Raw genomic sequence first — 22,206 nt, forward strand, 5'->3', positions numbered from 1 at the left:
ATCTGGGATCCTTCTCCATTCCAGGCTTAAAAAGCCTCACTCTTTAACCTTTTCTTGATTGAGACAGGGATTTGCCTCATCATACTGCTAGAGCAATTTTCCTCTTCAGTATGCTGCACTGATACTCAACTGATCCTCACAGCACCTGATTGAGGGAGAGAAGAATAATTCTTTTACACTTGGGGACACTGATTGCAAGGGAGAGTGCATGAACCTGCCCAAGGCTACAGAGGCAATCTATATCAGAGCCAGGGTTACATGTTGGGAGTGTCTGGCTCTCAGTCCTATGCTCAAACCATGTCCCTCTCCTGTGGCATAATGGTTTGAGTAGTACATTTGGTCATGAAGAGCATTATGCTAAACTGCCTCTTTGGCCTTAGGATGAGCCATGGGAGAGTGTGTAAGTTTATGCCCATTCCTGCTGCTTTATCCTTTTTTCTATTAAAACAAAAATGTTCTGCTTGGGTTTTACCATAGAACTATAAGTAATGTCAAGCCATAGCTTCTTGAAGCCCCCAGGGCCATCGCTGAGAGCACTCCAAGCTATTCATGATCTGGTTGATGGGTTGGATTGCACCCCTGAGCAAGTTCACAGATGACACTAAGATGAGGGAGAGGTAGATATGTTGGAGGGTAAGGGTAAGGTCCAGAGTGACATAGATAAATTGGAGGATTGGGCCAAATCTGCTGAAATTCAAAAAGGACAAGTGCAGAGTCTTGCACTTAGGACAGAAGAATCCCAAGCTCTGCTACAGGCTGGGGGAACCAATTGGCCAAGCAGTAGTTCTGCAGAAAAGGACCTGGGGATTACAGTGGACAAGAAGCTGGATATGAGTCAATAATGTGTCCTTGTAGCCAAGAAGGCTGTAAGGAGCATTTGCCAGCAGATTGGGGGAAGTGATTATTCCCCTCTATTTGGCACTGGTGAGGCCACATCTACTGCATCAAGTTTGGGGACTTCCATTACAGAAAGGATGTGGACAGACTGGTAAGAGTGCAGCAGAGAGCAAAGAAAATCATTAGGGGGCTGGAGTGCATGACTTAGGAGGAGAAGCTGAGGAAACTGTTCTTATTTAGTCTGCAGAAGAGAAAAACGAGGGGGGATTTGATAACAGTCTTCAGCTACTAGAAGGGGGTTCCAAAAAGGATGGCGAGAGGCTGTTCTCAGTGGTGACAGATGACAGAACAAGAATCAATGGGCTCATGTTGCAGTAGGGGATATCTAAGTTGGATATTGGGAAAAACTATTTCACTAGGAAGGTGGTGAAGTGCTGGAATGAGTTGCCTTGGGAGAACATAAGAACGGCCGTACTGGGTCAGACCAAAGGTCCATCCAGCCCAGTACCCTGTCTGCCAACAGTGACCTATGCCAGGTGCCCCAGAGGGAGTGAATCGAACAGGTAATGATCAAGCAATCTCCTGCCGTCCATCTCCACCCTCTGACAGACAGAGGCTAGGGACACCTTTCCTTACCCATACTGGCTAATAGTCATTAATGGACTTAACCTCCATGAATTTATCTAGTTCTCTTTTAAACCGTTATAGTCCTAGAGGTTTTTAAGGCCAGACTTGACAAAGCCCTGGCTGAGATGATTTAGTTGGGGTTGGTCCTGCTTTGAACAGGGGTGGGACTTGTTGACCTCCTGAGGTTTGTTCCAACCCTAATCTTCCATGATTCTGTGGTTAACTGAAGGGATGGCAGTGGCCAATCTAATTGATGAACTGTTCTCCTAGCCCTTAGTCAGGCATGTGAGTGAGTTAGGTATTAAAAGACAAGCAAAAGTCCTGAACAGCCTAAGGCCCTGGCTGCACTAGGGGTTTGCATCAATGAAGCTACACCAATTGGCTGCAATCAGGGCTAATTTTTAGCATAGCCATGGCTTAAATGAAGCTCATCCTTCCTTAGTTAGGTTTCATTTCTTTGGCATCTGATGTCAGACTTACTAATGCTTCAGTTCTTCATAGTGTCTTCCAGGAGCCACAAAAAAGGGACAAGAAGACTTGAATTTCTAATTTAAAAACAAGTAGCACTACATGTGAAAAAGGCACTCAGCCCTTCATGAAGCCAGAGCAGCAGCTGTTACTGCACAGTTGTTGCTTTGGTGACTGTGATCTAGGAGGAGGAGACTGGTGGGAACTGCCACAGAATAACAGACCATGTCCTGCCCTCAACCAGAAAATGGGTGGCTCTGAGGAATTTTAAGGAACATAAGGATCATTCAGGGACGAATGCAACAAGATGGCACTCGTTCAGCAAACTTTATTATTCTAGCCAAGGTAAAATTACCTCCGGCTCTAATTCTCCAGTTCTCCATTGTATATGACTTGGAGAGTACCTGTTTTCCTTCCCCACAGGAATGTGATTCATGGCAGTGATTCCATCGAGAGTGCCCGGCGGGAGATTTTACTCTGGTTCCACGCAGATGAGCTGACCTGCTGGGTGGACAGCACTGAGCACTGGATCTATGAGTAATAAGAGTGGTCTGGAGGAAGGGTATCCTGCTGACATTCAGGCACAGTACAAATCCACCCATTTCCATTTTTTCTTCTCTGGAGCCATACTGGACTTCTGTTGGGGTGTAGTTTTTTTTCACTGGGTATTTCTGTTTAAGGATAAGTGGAGGAGTAGTAGTGGGAATTCCATTTTGCACAGAGAACAGCAGCTATCAGTAGCTAAATTGCAGCTCTCTGGGTTAGTAGCTCTTGGTCTGATTCTGTCACTGCTCTGCAGCATCCTGAAATCCAAGGAGTTCAAGGTGACCTGTAAAGGGAAGAGACAATGGGTTTGTGTCTTTTGGCATCTTTATAATACATAGAAAAGGCCTGAAAGTTACAAGAGAATTTTAGATCCTGTCGCGTATGGAAGTGACTGGTGATTGGAGAACTATTGCTAGGGCAACACAAGAAGAAAGAGAGTGGAAGTTGAGCAGTTTGAAGATTTTGATTAGAAGGAACCCACCTGACAATCTTGTCTGACCTCTTGCATAAAATGGGCCAGAGAATCTGGCATCAGGTACATAATTTCTGGTTGGACCATATCCAGTCTTGATTTAAAGACCGTTGTTCCAATGGCTAATTACTGTTGCTCTTAAAAATGTGCACCTTGTGCACAGTCAGACTGTGGTATGTCAGTGAGATGAGTGCTCTACTAGCTGGGCAGGTACTTAGTGGTGATGATCAAGTCATCTCTTCACAAGTGAAAATAGTGCTTTGTCAGTCTTCCATTGTAAGACAGGTTTTTCAAGCCCTCAAATCTCTCATTACATTCTTTCAACCCCTTTCCAATTTTCCATTGTGAGTTGTGGACAGCAGAACTAGACTCAGTATTCCAGTAGTGATCTTGCTTAATGCCACATACAAAGATTAATATTACCTTCTTAGTAACTAGTCCCATTTATACAGCCAAGGAGCATTCCAGCAGACTGAATCAACCACTTCTCCCTCTACTCTAGAATCCTGTCTCTGAAAGGAACCAAAACAAGGTGACGTGGAGCATGGCAGCAAGCAAAGTGGAAACGTCTGTTCTCCCTGTCTCATAACAAGAAACAGGGACAATCAAACCAATACAAAGGAACTACCTAGCCACGTACCATAATTACTATAACATTTTATGGAAGAGATGTTAAATCGTGTGCTCCAAGTTTTAGGCCGTTTGCTATTAGAGATCAGGCTGACACAATGTATGGTCATGTGATCCCACATTTGCTCTTCAGTAGTGCCTATTGCATATGGCTGCTGCCCTAGCTTAGAATGTGATCAGGTGCCCAGAAGCTTGTTATAAAAAGATACATGTGGGGGCTAGGTGGATACTGATGGGATGTGCACTGTTGCTTAACGTGTTTGTCTCAATTAATAAAAACCTGTGTAGTCTGCCATGGCTGTTGGGACTGCATCACACAACATGTGAATGGAGGCAATAAACTCAACCAGTGTCTCTAGCTGGCATATTGGCTGCAATGCCAGTGCAAAGGAATGTATGAGGGCACATTACCAGTGACCATTTTAAGATAAAAAAAGCTGTTTGGAAGTACTACCTGGTGAACAAAGATCCTGTCCACAGCCCCTGAACTCTATGCTGCTGTGCTTCTAGGTTACAGCATGCTACTTTAACACTGTGCTCCAGCCCTTTCACCTGCAGCACGTGTTGTTTACAACTATAACTATGTCACTGTCTTTTATAATGGTTGGCTTTTTTGTAATAAATGTTAGAACTATTCTACCCCTTTTCAGAGTTATTTCACTACAGGGACAAAGTGGTGCAGGACTCAGAGACTATCGTGGGCTAGGGAGCATGTTCTGGGTGATGGGGGGATTAAGCATATCAAATGGGGCTGTGCGGGGAATAGAGTTATTGTTACATTTAACTCAGTCTTAAAGCTTCATATACTGTCTTATATTTTCCTGTACAGAACTGGTCCTATTCATTTGGGACAGGGCACATCTTAGGGAATTAAAGGCAGAGAAACTGTCCTCTGAACTGCAAACTGTTTTCATAAGACTGGGCCTACTCTGTCATAGAAGAGGAAGGCCTGGCAAACCCACTCGTGCTCATCACTCAGGCTACGTCTACATTGGCCCCTTTTCCGGAAGGGGCATGGTAATTTTTGAAATCGCAATAGGGAAATGCGCGGGGGATTGAAATATTCCCCGCGGCATTTAAATAAAAATGTCCGCCGCTTTTTTCCAGCTTTTAGAAAAGCCGGAAAAGAGCATCTACACTGGCCCCGATCCTCCGGAAAAAGCGCCCTTTTCCGGAGGATCTTATTCCTACTTCAAAGGGCGCTTTTTCCGGAGGATCGGGGCCAGTGTAGACGCTCTTTTCCGGCTTTTCTAAAAGTCGGAAAAAAGCGGCGGACATTTTTATTTAAATGCCGTGGGGAATATTTAAATCCCCCGCGGATTTCCCTATTGCGATTTCAAAAATTACCATGCCCCTTCCGGAAAAGGGGCCAATGTAGACGAGCCCGCACTGTCTGGTGAGCTGGCTAAACCGCAAGAAGGCCATCGCTCCTCCTCCTCCTCCCCCCAACATGCTAGCACGTGTCTTTGCAGCCCTCTGCATGCCAAATGTAGCATTGAGCAGGAGGATCCTGTGGACTTCGGAATCCCCCTCCTCTCTCTCTCTCTCTCTCTCTCTCTCTCTCTATATATATATATATATTAAAATTTCTGTGGGACAACAAAGTGACATCACAGCATTCACAGGCTTGGGGGTAGGTATGAGTGGGTGATGTCCTGCCCCTAGTGCCACCCCAGGCCCTGTCCCAAGCCCCACCCACTGCCAGTCTGGTCCTCTCCAGTGGCCACATGGAGTGCTGGGCCTGGTATACCACAACCCAGCCTTCCCTGGCCACCAGAGGCAGAGCCAGGTCTGGTGCAGCCTTGGCTGTGAGTGGGGAGGGGTAAGGATGAGGCCAGGGGCAGGAAGGAAGAAAGGGCCCCAGCTGGCAGGTGGAGAAGGGGCCTAGGCTAGCATGGCTCCCTGGTGGCCAGGAGGAGAGCCGAGGCTGCCTACCCCCCCCCCAAAGGTGGGGTTGACAAGCATAGCAAGTGGGGGAGAGGGTGCAGCCCCCTAGTATGTCATTTGCATTTCCCCAGCAGGGGAAAGCCTGGTGCTGATAGCAGAGGGAGCAGCATAAGAGGAAGAGGCCAGACGTATGGTAGTTCAAAGGGCTCTGTGTGGGCCTGGTCCACAACCCCGGTGGCACTCAAGGGTCGTAGCCATGACCATTATGCCATGGTCCCCAACCAGCCCCCACACTGACATGTGCAGCCCATTGGTATTTTGCTTTAACACGCTAGAGTAGTGGTGGGCAATCTGTGGCCCATCAGGATTCTGTGTGTGGCCCACAAGACATTTTGTTTCATTGTTCATGTGCAAGGTTGCCAGATTTCACTAATGTTCCTTTTTTTTTTTACCACCAGTATTACTGAAGTAGCACACACAACGCAAGGACATGTGACACGAGGGGCATGTTGATTATACACAACATTGATGGACAACCATATGCTCTCTATGCATCCAGTCACAACGCTGCAAATTCTAGGTATGCAAACATTGTTAGCAAAACTACCCTATCCCAAGAGAGTGTCATGGTTCCAGCTTGTGGCCCACTCCTGCAGCTCACTTAGCCTAGTTTGCCCATTGTTGCTCTAGAGCAGTGTTTCCCAATTGGTGCTCTGCAGAACCCTGGGGTTCCGTGGAGCAAAACTAGGGGTTCCCCGAGGAGCCGGCACTCCCCTGTCCCCTCTGAAAAAGAGAGAGCGAGCCGGCTAGCCAGCAGAGGCATGGGCGGTGAGTTGTGTGGGCTCATGGTGTCCATGCTCCAGCAACATTTGGAGCTGGAGCGGGTCCCAACCCCTCTGCGCGTCCTCCCACCCTGGCCCCAGAGCGTCTCTCTCCCGTCCCTGCCGTGCGCAGCCTTCCCTGAGCTCCCTCTTGCTGGCTGCTGCTGCCCTGCACAGCGTGCTCAAACCAGTAGGTGGGGAGATACCCGGATGTGACGTAACGTCACGGCCTGGGATTTGAAACCTGTTGGGCACTGTGGTGCGCCACATGGCTGAGTTGCAGGTTCGGAGTCCAGGGACAGAGCACAGACTCCGTCCCGGCAAAGTGGAAGGCAGAAGGTACGGGAGAGGGAAAGGGAGGGAAGGGGCTTGTGCAGAGGGAAAAGGGAAGGGCTGGGACAGGAAGGTGCTTGTGCAGAGGGGGAGGGGAGAGGGGGAAGAGGAAGGCACCAAGGGACCGGGGTGGAGGAGAGACAAATGGCAGGGGGCCAAGTGCAGACAATGAGGAAAAGGGCAGGAGGGGAGAGGTGTCAGTGGGAGGGGGACAGGGTGATGCTGGGAGGGGAGAGGGTAAGGGCATTGGGTGCTGGGAGAAGGCTTGAAAGAAGGGGTGGGCATGAGGAAGGCCAGGATGGAGCAAGTCATGTGTGAGGGCACAGGGGGCAGAGGGTGGTGAGGGGTGGGCATCAGGGGAAAAGGGGGCAAAGAGGGCAGGGGAAGTGAGGAAAGGGGGAGGCACCAGGAGGGTGCAGGGGTAAGAAAAGTTGCAGATGCCAAGGGATTCGGGGGGGTGAAGCAGAAGGACAGACACCTGCAGGGGAGGGACCACCATCAGAGGAGAGACACAGGGCAGGTTTGTAGAGGGAGGTGTTAGGAGAGGGGATAAGGAGGGGTAGCTCACATGATCAGAGTGGGGCTACTGGAAGAGTGGGCACAGGGAGGAGAGAAGGGCTGGTGGAGGGGGCCAGGTTGTAGGAGGGCTGAGGACAGTGAGAAGGGGAGGAGTCAGGACAGCAGAGGGCCTTTGAACTACCCCACACAGAGCCCTTTGAACTACCATAAGAGGGTGAGGAGTGGGAGAGCAGCAGGAACCAGAGGAACTGATGGAGCACGGGGAGGAAACATGAAAGCAGAGGGAAAAGGTAGAGGTTTAAAAATATTTATTAACTCGGGTGGCACATTCAAACAAGCCACAAACTCAGTACTGGTGCACAACACAAAATTCATTTTGCTCATGTGAGGAAACTCTTAGACTATGTCTACACTGGCTGTTTCTTGTGCAAGAATACATCCACACTGCCATGTGCGAGCTGTGCTTTTTCACAAGAGCATCTATGGCAGTGTGGATGCTCTCTTGCCCAAGAAAGTGCCGATGGCCATTTTAGCCATAGGGCTTTCTTGCACAAGAAATTCATGTTGCCTGTCTACACTGGCCTCTTGCACGGAAGAGTTGCACAAAAGGGCTTATTTCTGAGCAGGAGCATCGTAGTTCTTGTGCAAGAAGCCCTGATTTCATACATGAGAATGTCAGTGTACTTGCGCAAGAACACACGGCCAGTGTAGACAGGCAGTAAATTTTTGCGCAAGAGCGGCCGCTTTGGCACAAGATCGTGCCAGTGTAGACACAGCCAAGGGGAGGGAGGAAGGCAGGGGCAGGGAATCAGCACTGGCTCAGCATATCTGCATGGTTTGGGGGAAGGTGCAGGAAAATTGAGCTCAGCTGGATTGCAGAGTGGGGCGGTCCGGGGAGCTGGGCTGGGCTGTGGGGTGTGTGCGCGCGTGTGGAGCTCAGAGCTCAGTTTGGCTGCAGGAGGCGCTGGTAACCGAGGCTAGACTCAAGGGGAGGGAGGAGCAGGGAATCGGCTCTTGGCTCAGCAGTTTTGCGAGGCTTGGGGGGAGGTGCAGGGAAACGGGGCTCAGCTGTGCTGTGGGGGAGGCATGCAGGGAACCAATGCCGGGCTCAGCTGGGCTGAGGTGGATGGGAGAGGGCATACAGAACAGACTGGTGGCTCAGCTGCACTCCCTTGGATTGTGGGGGATGGTTTTGGGGGAGGTGCAAGGAACAAGCAGGGGTGGGCAGCTCACTTGGGTTGCAGGGGATAGAGGTGCAAAGAAGCCTAGGGGGAAGGGGGGGAACCAGGAGCCCTGAAATGACCTCCCCTGGTCCAAAAATTCCTCATCTGGGACCAGTCAGGTCCAGAGGGTGCCAGATCAGGGAGGTCCAACTCCTACCCAAGTTCCCTCCTTGCACCCTCCCTCGTAGCCAGATACCCTACCCCCACTCTGCTCCTGCTCTCTCCCCCTGGCCAAACACCCTACATCCAGCCTGCTTCTGCACCCTACCTACCACTCAGACCTTGACCCCTTCCGCCTCCCTCCTCCTTCCCAGATCCTGCACCCCATCCCTATCCCACTCCTTGGCAGCCCTGCCATCCACCCTAGCACCACCCTGGCCCCAGCACCTTGCCTTACACCCCAGGACTCAGCACCACCCTGGCCCTGGCCCCAGCACCCTGCCAGTCATCATAGTGCCCAGCAGGACCATGTCCCTGATCACAGCACCCTGCTACCTGCCTACCCCAGCACCCTGCCACCTGAGCCAGCATCCTTCCACCTAGCAGCACCCTCTCCCCATCCCCAGCATCCACTAGCACTCTGTCCCCTACCCCCACCAGCACATTTGGGACCACATTAGTGAGGCTTGGGGTTTTTTGGAGGAGCGTTTTTTTTTGTTGGCTTTTTTGCATCTCACTTGTGTGGCCCCAACTGACTTTTAAGTGGGTTAGTGACCTTTGACTCAAAACAGGTTCCTTACCCCTCTCATATATAAAGACAATGCTAAAACCTTTTGAGTTTGACATAATTTATTTAAAAATGAAGCCAGGCCAACAAGCCCCCAGTTAGGACCAAACCCTCATTTCACTGCAGCATCATAACACTCCTGCACCACCTGACCCCAAATATACACTGGAACCCCCTGTCCTAAGCCTCTGACATCCCCAAATTCCTGCATCCCCACATCCTCAGTCTTCTGCCACAACATTCGTCCACCATCCACACATCACAAATCTGTGTCCTGAGTCCATCATACTCACAACCTTCTTGCCCTGAGTCCCTCACATATCCAGCTCAAACTCCTGCACCCTCACAGCCACAAGCCCATGGCTTGCTCAGCACCCTAACCTTCCACCTGAGCCCAACACTCCCCAGCCTAGAGCCCCCTCCCCGAGCCAACAGCCCCTTCTCCTGCATCCAAATTCCCTCCCAGAGCTTGTACTTCTCACCCTTTCCCACACAGAAATCCCTCATTCCCACCCCACACCTCACTCTCACTAGGTTGAGACAGGTATAAGGGCTGGGGGTAGCAAGTGATGGAGAGGAGGGGAACAGAGCGGATGAGGCCTCATGGAAGGGAGGTGGGGGGCCTCATGGAAGGGAGGTGGGGGGGTTCCCCCCCCCCCTTTTTTTTTGCTTGACAAACCTAAGGGTTCCTTGAAATTCTGAAAAGGGTTCCTCGGCCAAATAAAATTGGGAAACACCGCTCTAGAGACCCATGCAGTATTCTTATAATGAAGAGGCTGCCACAATTTGTAAAGACACTAGAATCATTTAGGGGGCTAATAAAGAAGAATGTGATGTAATTAATTTAAAAAAGACTCAGAGGGATAACTGTGTTAGTCTGTAACTTTAAAAATGAGTAGTCCTGTGACACCTTGGAGACTAACAAAAGTATATAGTATCATGAGCAAAACCCACTTTATCAAATGATGAACTGGAGTAGAAATATCAGAAAACAGGTATTGTATAACAGAGGGGGAAAAGTACCTGTCAGTTGTAGGACCTGTGCTAATGAGGCTAATTAAGTGGGCTGAAAGTGTCCCATACTTAGCAAAAGACAGGACTATGCAGCACTTTAAAGACTAACAAGATGGTTTATTAGGTGATGAGCTTTCGTGGGCCAGACCCACTTCCTCAGACTAACACAGCTACATCTCTATTATTATTCTCCATACTTATCAAGTACCCAGACTCAGACAATGATCAGAAATACCAGTATTTGTACGCACAATGAATACACTTGTCCACTGCTGATGTTAACACATTTATTACATACAGAACAGATATGGTTCATTTGTTTGATAGCATAAGGGACAAAGCGTGGGAAAGTATTCATACAGCAGTCTCTTTACAGAATGCCATCTTCAGACCAAACAGCGGAGTTTACAGGCCATAAGACACTTTTTAAAAATCCTTTTATAACATACAAGGTACTTTACATACATCACAGTGGAAATATGATGGGGGGTGTTTAAGCCAATCAGCTTTCACTTTGCTGCTCCGTAGCCACAGAATGAGGATGATAGAACATTAGAGCAGTGGCTCTTCACTTGACTGTCAATGGCCTCTTTTTGAAAATGTGCTTTTCTCAAAAGAAAATCTGCCTCAAACTGCAAATGAACCACTGAGAATATCTTATTTTCTTAAGCAGTCATGAAATTTCAGTGGGAGACAGAGGACCAAGTATTGTCACTTTGGTAAAACAGATACAGAACATAAATGGTAACAGGTAAAACGCTCATGTCATGTTTCATAATTGTGGTGTTTTCAGGAAACTGATGTCAATTTCATTTTTTTTAAATCATCTCAAATAGTGAAATGTAACTGATACAAATTAACAAAATTTGCAAATTATATGCTGTCTAAAACCCTAAGTGATTTATCCAATCAAAAAGCATTTCTGGAAAAATGTCAATAGCAGAATGAAAGCCTAACTCATTCATAAATGTCACATGGTCAGACTGGCCTCTTGGGGATCCCTGTATACAGGTACACAACTGAAGCATTTGATTTGACCTCTGCCTGCAAAGAGCAGTGCGAGTGCCTTTGCCTATCATTAGTGTTGTATTACAATGTCTCTGTCCCCCCTGAACTAGGCTCTGTTCTCTGGAAACTGTTGTTGCCTTTCCAGCGCTCTAATGTATGGCTGGTATTGCTCTCAGTTGTACCTGCACTATCCAAGTCCTCCTCAAACAGGAACTAGGATCCTTTTTAGCTTACACCAGGGGGTGCGTCTAGACTGGCAAGATTTTGCGCAAAAGCAGCTGGTTTTGCGCAAAAACTTGCCAGCTGTCTAAACTGGCCGCTTGAATTTGCGCAAGAGCACTGACTTTGTAATGTACAAAATCAGTGCTTCTTGCGCAAATACTTTGACGCTCCCGCTCAGGGATAAGCCCTCTTGCGCAAGAATACTTGCGCAAGAGGGCCAGTGTAGACAGGCACCTTCATTTTTTGCTCAAGAAAGCCCAATGGCTAAAATGGCCATTGGAGCTTTCTTGCACAAAAGCGCATCTAGATCGGCACGGATGCTTTTGCGCAAAAGCATCCTTGCCAATCTAGACGTGCTTTTGCGGAAATACTTTTAACGGAAAAACTTTTCAGTTAAAAGTATTTCTGTAAAATCATGCCAGTCTAGACATAGCCCTGCAGTGTCCACCAGGGAAGCTGACACTAGCTAGGAAACCTGCTCTGCCAAGGACCTGTGTGACCCTGGGCTAGTTAATCTTTCTGTTTTGTAGGTCCCTACTTGCAAAACCTTTCCCTCCCTAACAGGTGGTAAACACATTGTGAGGCACTCAGATATTACAGTAAAAGGGGGGATAAGTTCTGCAGACTGACAGGGATACACTAGTGTCAGCGGGGTAGCTGTGTTAGCCTGTATCTTTAAAAACAACAAATAGCCCTGTGGAACCTTAAACTCACGAAAATATACAGTAATGAGTTTTCGTGAGCAAAACCCACTTATGTCTGAAGATATCTCATCTGAAGAAGTGGGTTTTGCCCACGAAAGCTCATATTATATATTTTTGTGGGTTTCTAAGGTGCCACGGGGCTACTTGTTTTTAGGGACACACTAGGTCCTCTGGGATCCTAGAATACAAAGACTGACTGAGCCAGAAATGCAGCAAGTGAGGCAATACACACATGCTCAAGGATTTAAAAGGCCAAGAACTGAGAACAGTGAGGAGTCAGGAGGCAAACTGTGGCATCAGGGCTTTTAACCAGTTGGTCAGTAGCAGGAGTGAGGTAACAAAACTTGAGATATGCACACTGCATGGAGCTACAAGCTCCTGGAATCTCTCTCCAGCTTTTTACAGACTTATTTAACTGCAGGAGCAGCCATGAAACACAATTCTTGCCATAGCAAAGCATCCTCCTGTCTGGGTGCCATAGTTTGGGATATGCAAGCCTGAACCTGTATTTGCACTGGGTTACTGTTATGTACTGGGAGAAAGAATGACAAAAATCAGTATCCTGCCTTTTCTTTTCTCCAGCACTGTTCTGCTTTGAGAGCAGAGCATTCTCCCTGAAGAAAATCAGCACTAGGAAGAGAATGCATCTTCATGAGTCATTAAAACCCCTAGGTTAACACAGAAGCCTTATCACATCAACATGGAAGGATGTTGAACTTGCCTTCACCAGATACACTTTAAAACCAACTATCACTAAACAGCTTGTCTCTTGAAATTTTTTAAGGCTTTTAAAAATGATGAAACCAAGTATTTTTTACCCCTCATTTCAAAAATACCATGTGGACAAAGTAGCGCTGGCTCTTCCTTCTGCTAACCAACCCATATCCCAGCAAACTGTCATGTCCAAGCGCACACTGTCGTGACATCAAACACCTTTTTTGCCTCTGATTCTACCAAAAAGTCCTCCGTGATGTCACACTCACTGAGCACTACTTCATGTTACCAACTGATCAAAAATTAGAAGCAGAGGAGGGAGATTTCCCATATATAGCATGTGTTCTGCACTCTACCCCAGCATGAGACTGGTGGGCTCTCTATGGCCAAATAGCTGAAGTGGTTCCTGAAACCTTTGTTCCCTTCTCTGCAGAGGTATGGTTTAAACCTGGTGCTGCCTGTGCTCAGATCCTGAGATAAGACTTGGTGCTTGAGGACAATCTGTGCAGACAGGCTGGGATGAGATTTCCATCTGGTGAACTACATGTAAGATTTTCTTTGGGCTGTCACGAGTCATTAGCCTCGTTTCCCTGGAAGATACGAGGTTAATGCATTGTTTCTCATGCAGGTGAGAATGAGGCAACCTTCCTGACAACCTGGGCCAACCCTTCCAAGAAAGGCTTGATTCTCACTTCTTGGCAAGAGGTGTTTGGACAATTCCTAACCCTGTAGATTCCCTGCCTTTTTTCCCCCTTTGTAGATACCAGCTGCAGGAGGATAGTAATCCAACCACTCAACGTGCACAGGCCCAATTATGAAAGCTGCAAGTTCAGAGGTTAGAATAGGAGGGGGGTCACCATCCAATGCAGGAGCTGTTGCAATTGTCTGGGGTTCCATTTCCAGCAGTAGGTGTAATGCAGGAGTTCTGTATGTACATCTTGGCATTCAGGTGGGAGATGGGAGAGATATGTTGGCTGGAAAGGAGAGATTCTCACTCAGGGATATATGATACTTGCCACACAATAATATGGCTCCTCTCCGCCTTGGAAAGCACCGGTTTTACTTGGGGGGTATCTTCTGCATTCTCCTCTGTCTCATCATCTTCTCCATCCCCTGCAGATAGCATACATACAATAAAGAGGAGAGAAAAGGGAGATCCAAAGCATTACTACCCCTCACAAAAGACTTAACAAGGAACCTGGGCAGCATTAGCTGTGGTCTTCTTTCATGCCTAGATGGGAAGCTGTAACGATGGGACACATATATAGCAAGACTGGTTAAGAGAGAGTCATAGAGACACAAAACATAACCTTCCAATATCCCTAATCACATGCACTGTCCACTCCCTCATCCCCTACAGGAGCCCATCCTTATAACAACATGGGTTAGAGACAGTCAACTGTGACAGATGGGGTTAGGCAACCATATCTCCTGGAAAAGGGTGGCTAACAGAGTAAAATGCCCAATGGCTTCCTCTATACCAGGAGACATGACAAGTGGAAACTGAACTTGCTATGTAGCAACAGTTTTCTCTTTAATCCCATTGGCCCGTTTTACCTGCAACACTTTCCACTTCACCTCTTCCCCAAAGGGGAACAGTAGGAACTCACCAATCCGGAAATCGATGTACCCTTCTCCTCCACTCAGCACCAGGACATTTTTCAGCTTCTGCCCCTCAGTCTCAGGGGCTGTTGTGCTGGGGTTCTCTGAGGGGCTGTCCAACACACTCCCATTCAGAGTTGCAAGAACATTACCTGAAAGAGCACAGGTGCTCCTGTAAGCAACTCCACCATGCTCCCAGAATGCTCAGCTAAAGGACACACATGAGGGTGCTCACCCTGCCAATTCTGTCCCAGCTGTTGGGAATCTGGATTTTATTCTAATGCGGACACAAAAAACCCAAAGGACCTTAAAAAGGTAGGTAATTCATAAAGAGCTGCAGAAGATGCAGTGTCATCTACCGCCTTCTACAATAGGGCAGCTCAGACCTCTCCCTGCAATGGTAGAGCCTACAGATGTCTTAGGGCATAAGAAGATCAAAAAATGTAAATGCCAGAATCCTCATGAGGAGGTACCCTGGCCATCCTTACCAGGAACAGAGACAAAGAACTTGACTGCATCACGGTGGCCATGAAAACAGAGCTGTGCCTGAGCCATGGAGCAGTAGGGGATGAAACTGCTGGCAGATTTGTCACTGTTGTCATCACCATACACATGAATGATTCCACCAGGGCGATTCCCCTCTCCAGATGTTGGGGAGGTCTTATTGGCTGAAGACAGGGAGGAGAAAAACCCATTTATAGACCAGTCAAAGCGAGAAGTGTGCAAGAAAAACAAAAGCCATGTAGGAAAAACTTTAAATGTGCAGATGCTCGTTAAAGGTCCTGATTTATGCCCTCATGCTAGACTATTCAGGCCCCCTCTCTACTGGCACAGTCACATCCAATGGTGTTAATAAGTTGGGCTGCTCATAAAATAGGTACTTAGATAATGGGGAAATGCTCCTCTCTGCAGGTTGGTTGGAAGAGCAATCCCATCTTGACACATACTGCAGTGAGGGTGTTAAGGGCATCTCAGTAAAGGCCTTCGAGACTAGAGCTACAATCTTCCTTCTTCTCAACTCAGGATGGCAGAGTCAGAGCAGGAGCTGCCCCAGTGACCAGTCATGATGCTTAAATGAGCTAAGTTCCCTGTCCTGGGGAGAAGGTTGGACTCCTGTCTTTCATGCATCTGAAGAGGAATGGTTCTTACCCAGCTTGATGAAATTGCTCAGCTTCAAAATCAAGTCAAGGACATTGGCTGGCAATACAGCCTTCTGCAGTGTTAGAGAAGGCACTCTCAATCTCAATAGTATTTGGGTTCCCTTTCTAATTCAAGGAGAATTCTGCCACCAGCCTAAGCCCTTAGGACCATGAGTTCAACTATTTGGCTACTCAAGAACTCCTCAGGAGGTTTTGACCATCCTCAGTTCCCATAGACTTCAGTGGGAGCAAAGAATGCTCAGTACCTTGCAGGATTAGGCTTTGAAAAAGTGAATTCTTCCTTTTATCAGTGAAAACAGACTGGAACTCAGTACTCAAGGAGGAAGACTCCTTCTACCACATGCACACCTAGGCCACTAGAAAGCACAGGGATATAGGACTGGAAGGGACCTCAATATGTTAGGTAGTCCAGTTTCTTGGACTGATGCAGGACTAAGTATTATCTAGACCATTCTTGACAGGTGTTTGTCTAACCTGCTCTTACACATCTCCAGTGAAGAATGTTCCACACCCTCCCGAGTTAATTTATTCCAGTGCTTAACCATCTTAAGAGGAAGTTTTTCCCTAATGACCCACCTAAACCTCCATTGCTGCAATTTGAGCCCGCTGCTCCTTGGCCTGCTGTCGGTGGTTAAAGAGAACAATTGATCACCCTTCTCTTTTTCTGTATTTGAGGTCTATTTTCATGCCCTGCCCCTTCATCTTCTCAGCTCCAGACTAAACAATCCAAATTCTTTCCATCTCCCCTCATAGGCCATATTTTCTAGATCTTTCTTCATTTTTGTTGCTCTCCTTTGGATTTTCTCCCATTCATATTTTTCCTGAAGTGCGGTGCCCAGCACTGGACACATTATTCCAGCTGAGGCTTTATCAGCATGGAGTAGAGCAGAAGACTGATTTCTTGAGACCTGCCAAAATGTCCCAGAACATTTGCCTTTTTTGCAAGGGTGTTACACTGTCGACTCATATTTCATTTGTGGTTCATTATGACAGCCAGGTCCCCCTCTGCAATACTCTTTCCTAGACAAATCATTTCCTGTTTTGTAGGTGGAGTTCTTTGCATTTGTTCTTAATGATTTTATTTTTACTTCAGACCATTTTTTTCAGTTTATTAAGATCATTTTGATTTCTAATCCTGACCTTGCAACCACTTCCAGCTTGGTATCATCCACAAAGCTTGTAAATGTATTCTCTATGCCATTATGCAAATCACTTATGAAGCTATTCAATAGAACTGGACTCTGGAGAGATCCCTGCGAAACACCACTTGAAATGCCCTTCCTGCTTGACTGTGAACCACCGATAACTATTCTCGATGTACAGAATATTGTTTTCCAACCAGTTGTGCATCCACCATATAGCAGGCTCACCTAAGCTATATATCCCTATGAGACAACATCAAAAGACTTACTAAAGTCAAGATAGCTGATCTACTGCTTCCCTTTATCCACAAGGCTTGTTACTCTAGCAAAGACAAATATCAAGTAGGTTTGACATTATTTGTTCTTGACAAATCCATGTTGACTATTACTTATCACCTTATTATCTTCTAGGGAATTACAAACTGATTGTCTGATTATTTGCACTATTATCTTTCTGGGTACTGAAGTTAAGATATTGGTCCATAAAGCTCTGGTTTGTCCTTAGTCCCCTATTTATAGACAGCTACAGGTTGAACTTCTCTAAGTCCGTCACTCTCTGATCTGGCAACAACCATGGACCGGCATGATTTTAGTTAGCTGGATGTCCACTTATCCTGGGTGTGGCCAAGTTTCCCATGTTCCCATCAAGTTTTTTATAGCCACCAGTCCTGGCTCTCAGTGTTCTGTGCTGTTATTTAGCTCTAATTTATCCCAAATGTCTTATAAGAGCCCAGTGAGCAGCAGAAGTGTTGGAAATGATGCTAGACAGCATTGACCTCCTGTAATTCACTGATTAGGTCCTGATGGTGCCGGACTACAGAAATTCAATCTGTACTATATTTGCACTTCTCTGATTTCTTCTGTCCTTCGTAAGTTCACAAAGATAATTGCTAATGGCTCAGAGATTTCTTCAGTCAGTTCCTTAAATATTCTAGGATGTATTTCATCTGGCTCTGCTGACTTGAAGATATGTAAATTGTCCAATTAATTCCCAACTTGATCTTTCCCTATTTTAATTTCAGATCCTAGCCCATTTACACCAAAAATGCTTGCTATGTTAGCTGTCCTATCATTGCTACCTTTTTGGTGAAAGCTGAAATAAAAAAGGTATTTAACTCTTCAGCCACTGCTGCATTTTCTGTTATTGTCTTTTCCTCCTCATTAACAGTCCTACACTGTTCTTGATCTTTCTCTTGCTTCTAATGCATTAGTAAAATGTTTGCTTGTTACCCTTTATGACCCTAGCTACTTTAATCTTGAGAGGGACACTGTATTGAATCTAAAGCTTCTATTTGTGATCAGTCACTTGGAAGAACTACAACATAATACTTAGTCCTGTCATGAGTACAAGGGACTGGACTAGATGGTCCTTTCCAGTCTGACAATTCTATTATGAGATGTTTGCTACCACCATCCTGATTCCACAGGGACTCATTGTTTCCATAGAATATTCTGGGCTGAGATCTATTTCATTTATTAAATGATGCTGAAATAACTCTGAAGAATAAGAGTTGGTCAGAAAGAGACCGTATCACTAAGGGCTTTCTGCATTTTTGTGACCTGGTTTGCCACAATTGGCTGGCATTTGAATATTATATAGAAGTCGTATCAGCCAAAGAATATTGGGCTAGAAGGTCTGTCTGAAGCAATGATCAGTATCAAATGCTTCAAAGTGAAGACTGATTGTGCTGTGCATTATAGGGAGAAAAAGATTTCGTCTTGACCCCTGAAGATGGTCATCTTAAGGCTTGAACCATGAACTTTCAATTTTTCCAGGATCACTGGCTTAACTTGCATACTTTCTAATTATTTTTAAGGCTTTTAGAAAACCTGCTCAATTACTCTGGTTATGAGATTCCACAGTAGCAAATGCCATAATTGTTTTAGAAAATGAACGAGTTCAGAAAAATCTTGCAAGACTAAGTGGACAGTTTCTTCTTGTCTACCTGGGAACATCTGGCTAAGCAGATCTTTACTGTGAGGCTTACAAAGTGAACAGTTTGGTTAATCACCTTCTGAAATCTGAGTCACCCAAAGAAACTACATGGACAAATTAAAATATTCAGTTTCACAATAAAACAAATGGGATTGCTGCCAAGAGGGGTTCAAATGTTCTTGGCCCTAGAGGAATGATGCTATTTATATTATCTCTAGGCTCTTCTCAGCAATTGCATCTTAAAATGAGAGAGGTGAATGAATACATGGATAGAGAAGCGAATGGATGAAGGGGTGGAAAAGTCGATGGGTGGACAAGGAATGACATAGTAAATCTAGATGGAAGGAGGTGTTGGACTTACCCCGGAGCCCAAGGAGTTGACCTCGGTGGAGGACTACAGCTAGGCACGGGCCAGGAATGGGAAAACAAAGGAACATGGGAACAGACAGGTAGGTAAGGAAAGAAGAAAAAGGCAATTATTGGGAGAAACTGCAGGAAGAAGAATTTTTTTTTTTTAAATCTAGAGAAACACCAGACTGACCTTGCTCTTCTCTTTCTTATCGTAAAAGAACATGTGGTGCAATAAAGCAGGGGAGAGAAAAATTCAGCTTCATAGCGAAATCTTACTGCATTTTTAAAAATCACATCAACTATCAGAGGCTAGTGCATCTGCTTCTAGTCACTGTGAAATGACTTGAAAGCAGGGTTCCCTCTTCTTTCTGTAGTGCTGGATAGAACATTTCTGTTTGATATAAACAGCAAATCCACTGTAGTCCTCCTAGATTGGAATTGTCCACTCCTGCTTCTTAACACCAGGTTAATCAGCCACTAAATCCAACTCTGTGTATCACAACTTGAGAACCCCATTTCTGAGCCCATATCATAAGGCCTGTCCCTTTTGGGGGATGCTTGCATTAACGGTTAGATCCTTACTGAAAATTCCAGTACATTGAAGTCCACTTAGAAGCAAACTTTCCCCAATGGAAAGCAGATAAGATGTTGATTGGCATGTGAAGAGTGGCATTAGTGAATGTTTAAACTACTGACCCCTCTTCCCCAATTCTAGAGTCTTGTCTGTTAGTACTTGCTGGGTCCCCTCATTTTACTGGATAGAGTTGGCTTAAGATACTGATTTTTACTGGACTGACTAAATCAAATCAAAGATTTAGTTTTAATGAACCTTCTGCACCATTAGCCCAGCAAGATGTTGCTGGTGGAGAAAGTTCAGCTACTTACTGCATCATAAGAGGTCTACTGAAACAAATGCTCAGAAAACTTCTCATTCTGTAGCCACCCTTCCAGAAACAGGCTGCATTTTCCATTGCTGCATCCCCCTGACCACTGCCTTCAGAATGAGTCAACAGCTGTTAACCACCTTAAAGTCATGTTCAACAGCAGCCTGCATCTAGATTGAGCCAACAACTCCTCCTCAGGAGGAAGAAACACTTTCTACTGGACTGCAAGGGCCAGCAACAAAAACGTCCATTTGATCTTTGCATGAGGCAAATTAACCTCTAGTTTATTCTTAATTCCATAACTTGGGTGTGTCAGATCATAATACAGGGCACCTCAATCAAATTAGGCAAAACAAAGAACCTCAAACAACATCGCTGAAAGTGAACACTGCAGAGATATTTCAGACTTTCCCTAATTCTATGGGCTATCATTTCACAAGCTGCCTATTTCTCTCAGTCCTTCCCAGCTGAATGGACCTCATTACAAAGATCAGTCTTCAAGCCAAATAATTCTAGGAACACAGGAATTGCCAGATGGGCTCAGACTAGTCCAATATCCCATCTTAAACAGTGACCAGCATTAGATGCCTCAGAGGGAAGTACAGGAAACTGCAACATCAGGCACCTGCACAGTAATTCTGTTGCTGTGAAGAGGTTACAGATTGGCTTAAACCCTGAAGCATGAGCATTTAAACTTCTTTGCATTAACTGTGGTAAGTCTAGATACTCCGAATATCCAGATAACAAGATTCTAAAAGGAGCTGAGCAGGTAAGTTCTTAGCCTCAACAATATTCTGTGGCAATGAGTTCAAGAATTTATTTACAAATTGTGAAAAATGTATTTCCTTGTATCAGTTTTAAATTCTCTTCTTTTCAATTTCATTCACTGTCCCTTGTGTTATGTATTATGAGACAGGGAGGAATGGATTTCCAATCTGCTTTTTATACTACACCATCCATTATTTTATATACTTCTACCATGCCTCATCTTATTCAGCTCCTTTCTGAGGTAACCATCCTAATATTTTCAAGCTCTTTTCATAAGAGAGTTTTTCCAGTCCTTGATCATTCATGTTGCCCTTCTCTGAGCCCTCTCTAGTTCTACAATATCCTTTCTGAGATGGGATGATCAGGACTGCAGTTTTGCAGATAAAGTTGCATCACCAATAGATATAAAAGTATAACAGACTCCATATGATTCACCATCTCATTCTTTATCAATTCCTGGTTCCCATCTGTGAACCCTCTCTAACTTCTGTAATGTTCATTTTGAGATGGGATGATCAGTAATGCACACAATATTCTAGATGAGGAAGTCCCACTGATTTGTATAATGGCATTGTACATTTTTCTGGATTATTCTGCAGCCTGTTCTTGATACAGTCTAACATCTTGTTAGCTTTTTTGACTGCAGCAGCAGATTGAGAAGACTCTTCCCTGAATTGAGCAAAATGATGTCCTAGAATGCTTAAGACTGAGGCTTGTCTTTCTGTAAGGTGGTGCAAAACTTTCATGGCTGTCCCCTCCCTTCTCCCTGGAAACTGCCATGACCAGAGGTCCAGTTCTCGCATCAAGATGCAAAGGCTGAGCATGGAGATACATTAATGTGCCAGCCACATTTCTAACATTAAAGAAACACAGAAAAACATCTGATGAACATCACCTACTCTCTGTCAGTGGGATGGAGATCACAACACCATTCCCTGTTCCAACCCAGAGGCGATTGCCGGCGATGAGCAGGGCTGTGATTCGCACAAATGAGAAGCCCAACTTTCCAGTGCCTGCCAAGCATGAGAATTGCAGAATCAGTGAAGACAGTATCGCTTGGAGCAATGCCACCTATCAAACACTGATGCGCCCCGATCTCCAGAACAACAAACAGGCCATTTCCTGACTGGCACTGCTTTCTCACCTAGCATCTTGCTGACATAAGGCTCTATGTCCACATCCTGAAGGTGCTGATGGGTGTGGGCATGATATAGCCTCAGTGTAGAGTCCAAGCGTATTGAAACCCACACCCCATCTCCGATCCATGCCAGCTGACGGACCTGGCTTTCCCGACGTGGGTGGGCATCAAAGGATTTCTGAAAGGAATCATAGGGGGAGCAACATGAGTTTATCACTAGGCTGGGGAGCATTTGTTGGCTTTCATGATTCCTGGGTCATAGGCATAAACTAAGGAGGTAGCTCTGAAACCTCCAATACAGTACCCCAAAGCTGAACTGTGTGACTGGCCAGCAGTGTTCCCTCTAAGCTTCACTGCAGCAAAGCTTCACAGGTAATTAATTAGCCCTTCCCAGTCAGAGGCTCAAGGCTCCGATAACTGACTGGTGGGGCTGATTACAGGAAACAGATATTTTAATGGACTGCTTTGGAACT

General features: G+C 45.9%; 2 protein-coding genes across 27 annotated transcripts in view; one reads left to right on the plus strand and one right to left on the minus strand.

The window, feature by feature from the left end:
* The window catches only part of NME3 (NME/NM23 nucleoside diphosphate kinase 3), a 32,784-nt gene that overhangs the window by 5,473 nt on the left and 5,105 nt on the right, over nt 1-22,206 (plus strand). For 2 of the 10 annotated variants that reach the window (XM_075898980.1, XM_075898974.1), the window contains exon 5: nt 2,356-4,216. In XM_075898980.1, the coding sequence (XP_075755095.1) occupies nt 2,356-2,473 (118 nt within the window). In that variant the 3' untranslated portion in view covers nt 2,474-4,216. Of the gene's footprint in view, nt 1-1,955; nt 4,217-5,925; nt 6,048-12,620; nt 12,789-22,206 lie in introns of those variants that run through there. The other 8 variants (XR_012896072.1, XR_012896074.1, XR_012896071.1 and 5 more) reach the window with 8 other exon arrangements.
* Nucleotides 10,378-22,206, minus strand: part of MAPK8IP3 (mitogen-activated protein kinase 8 interacting protein 3) — a 126,190-nt gene continuing 114,361 nt past the window's right edge. For 15 of the 17 annotated variants that reach the window (XM_075898969.1, XM_075898966.1, XM_075898968.1 and 12 more), the window contains 6 exons: nt 21,740-21,911; nt 21,495-21,608; nt 18,954-18,992; nt 14,843-15,022; nt 14,363-14,506; nt 10,378-13,865 (listed from right to left, as the gene is read on the minus strand). In XM_075898969.1, coding sequence (XP_075755084.1) covers nt 13,744-13,865; nt 14,363-14,506; nt 14,843-15,022; nt 18,954-18,992; nt 21,495-21,608; nt 21,740-21,911 — 771 coding nt within the window. In that variant the 3' untranslated portion in view covers nt 10,378-13,743. The remainder of the gene's footprint in view (nt 13,866-14,362; nt 14,507-14,842; nt 15,023-18,953; nt 18,993-21,494; nt 21,609-21,739; nt 21,912-22,206) is intronic. The other 2 variants (XM_075898970.1, XM_075898960.1) reach the window with 1 other exon arrangement.

The sequence above is a fragment of the Pelodiscus sinensis genome, chromosome 16, assembly GCF_049634645.1.
Source record: "Pelodiscus sinensis isolate JC-2024 chromosome 16, ASM4963464v1, whole genome shotgun sequence".
NCBI classification, from domain to species: Eukaryota; Metazoa; Chordata; order Testudines; family Trionychidae; genus Pelodiscus; species Pelodiscus sinensis.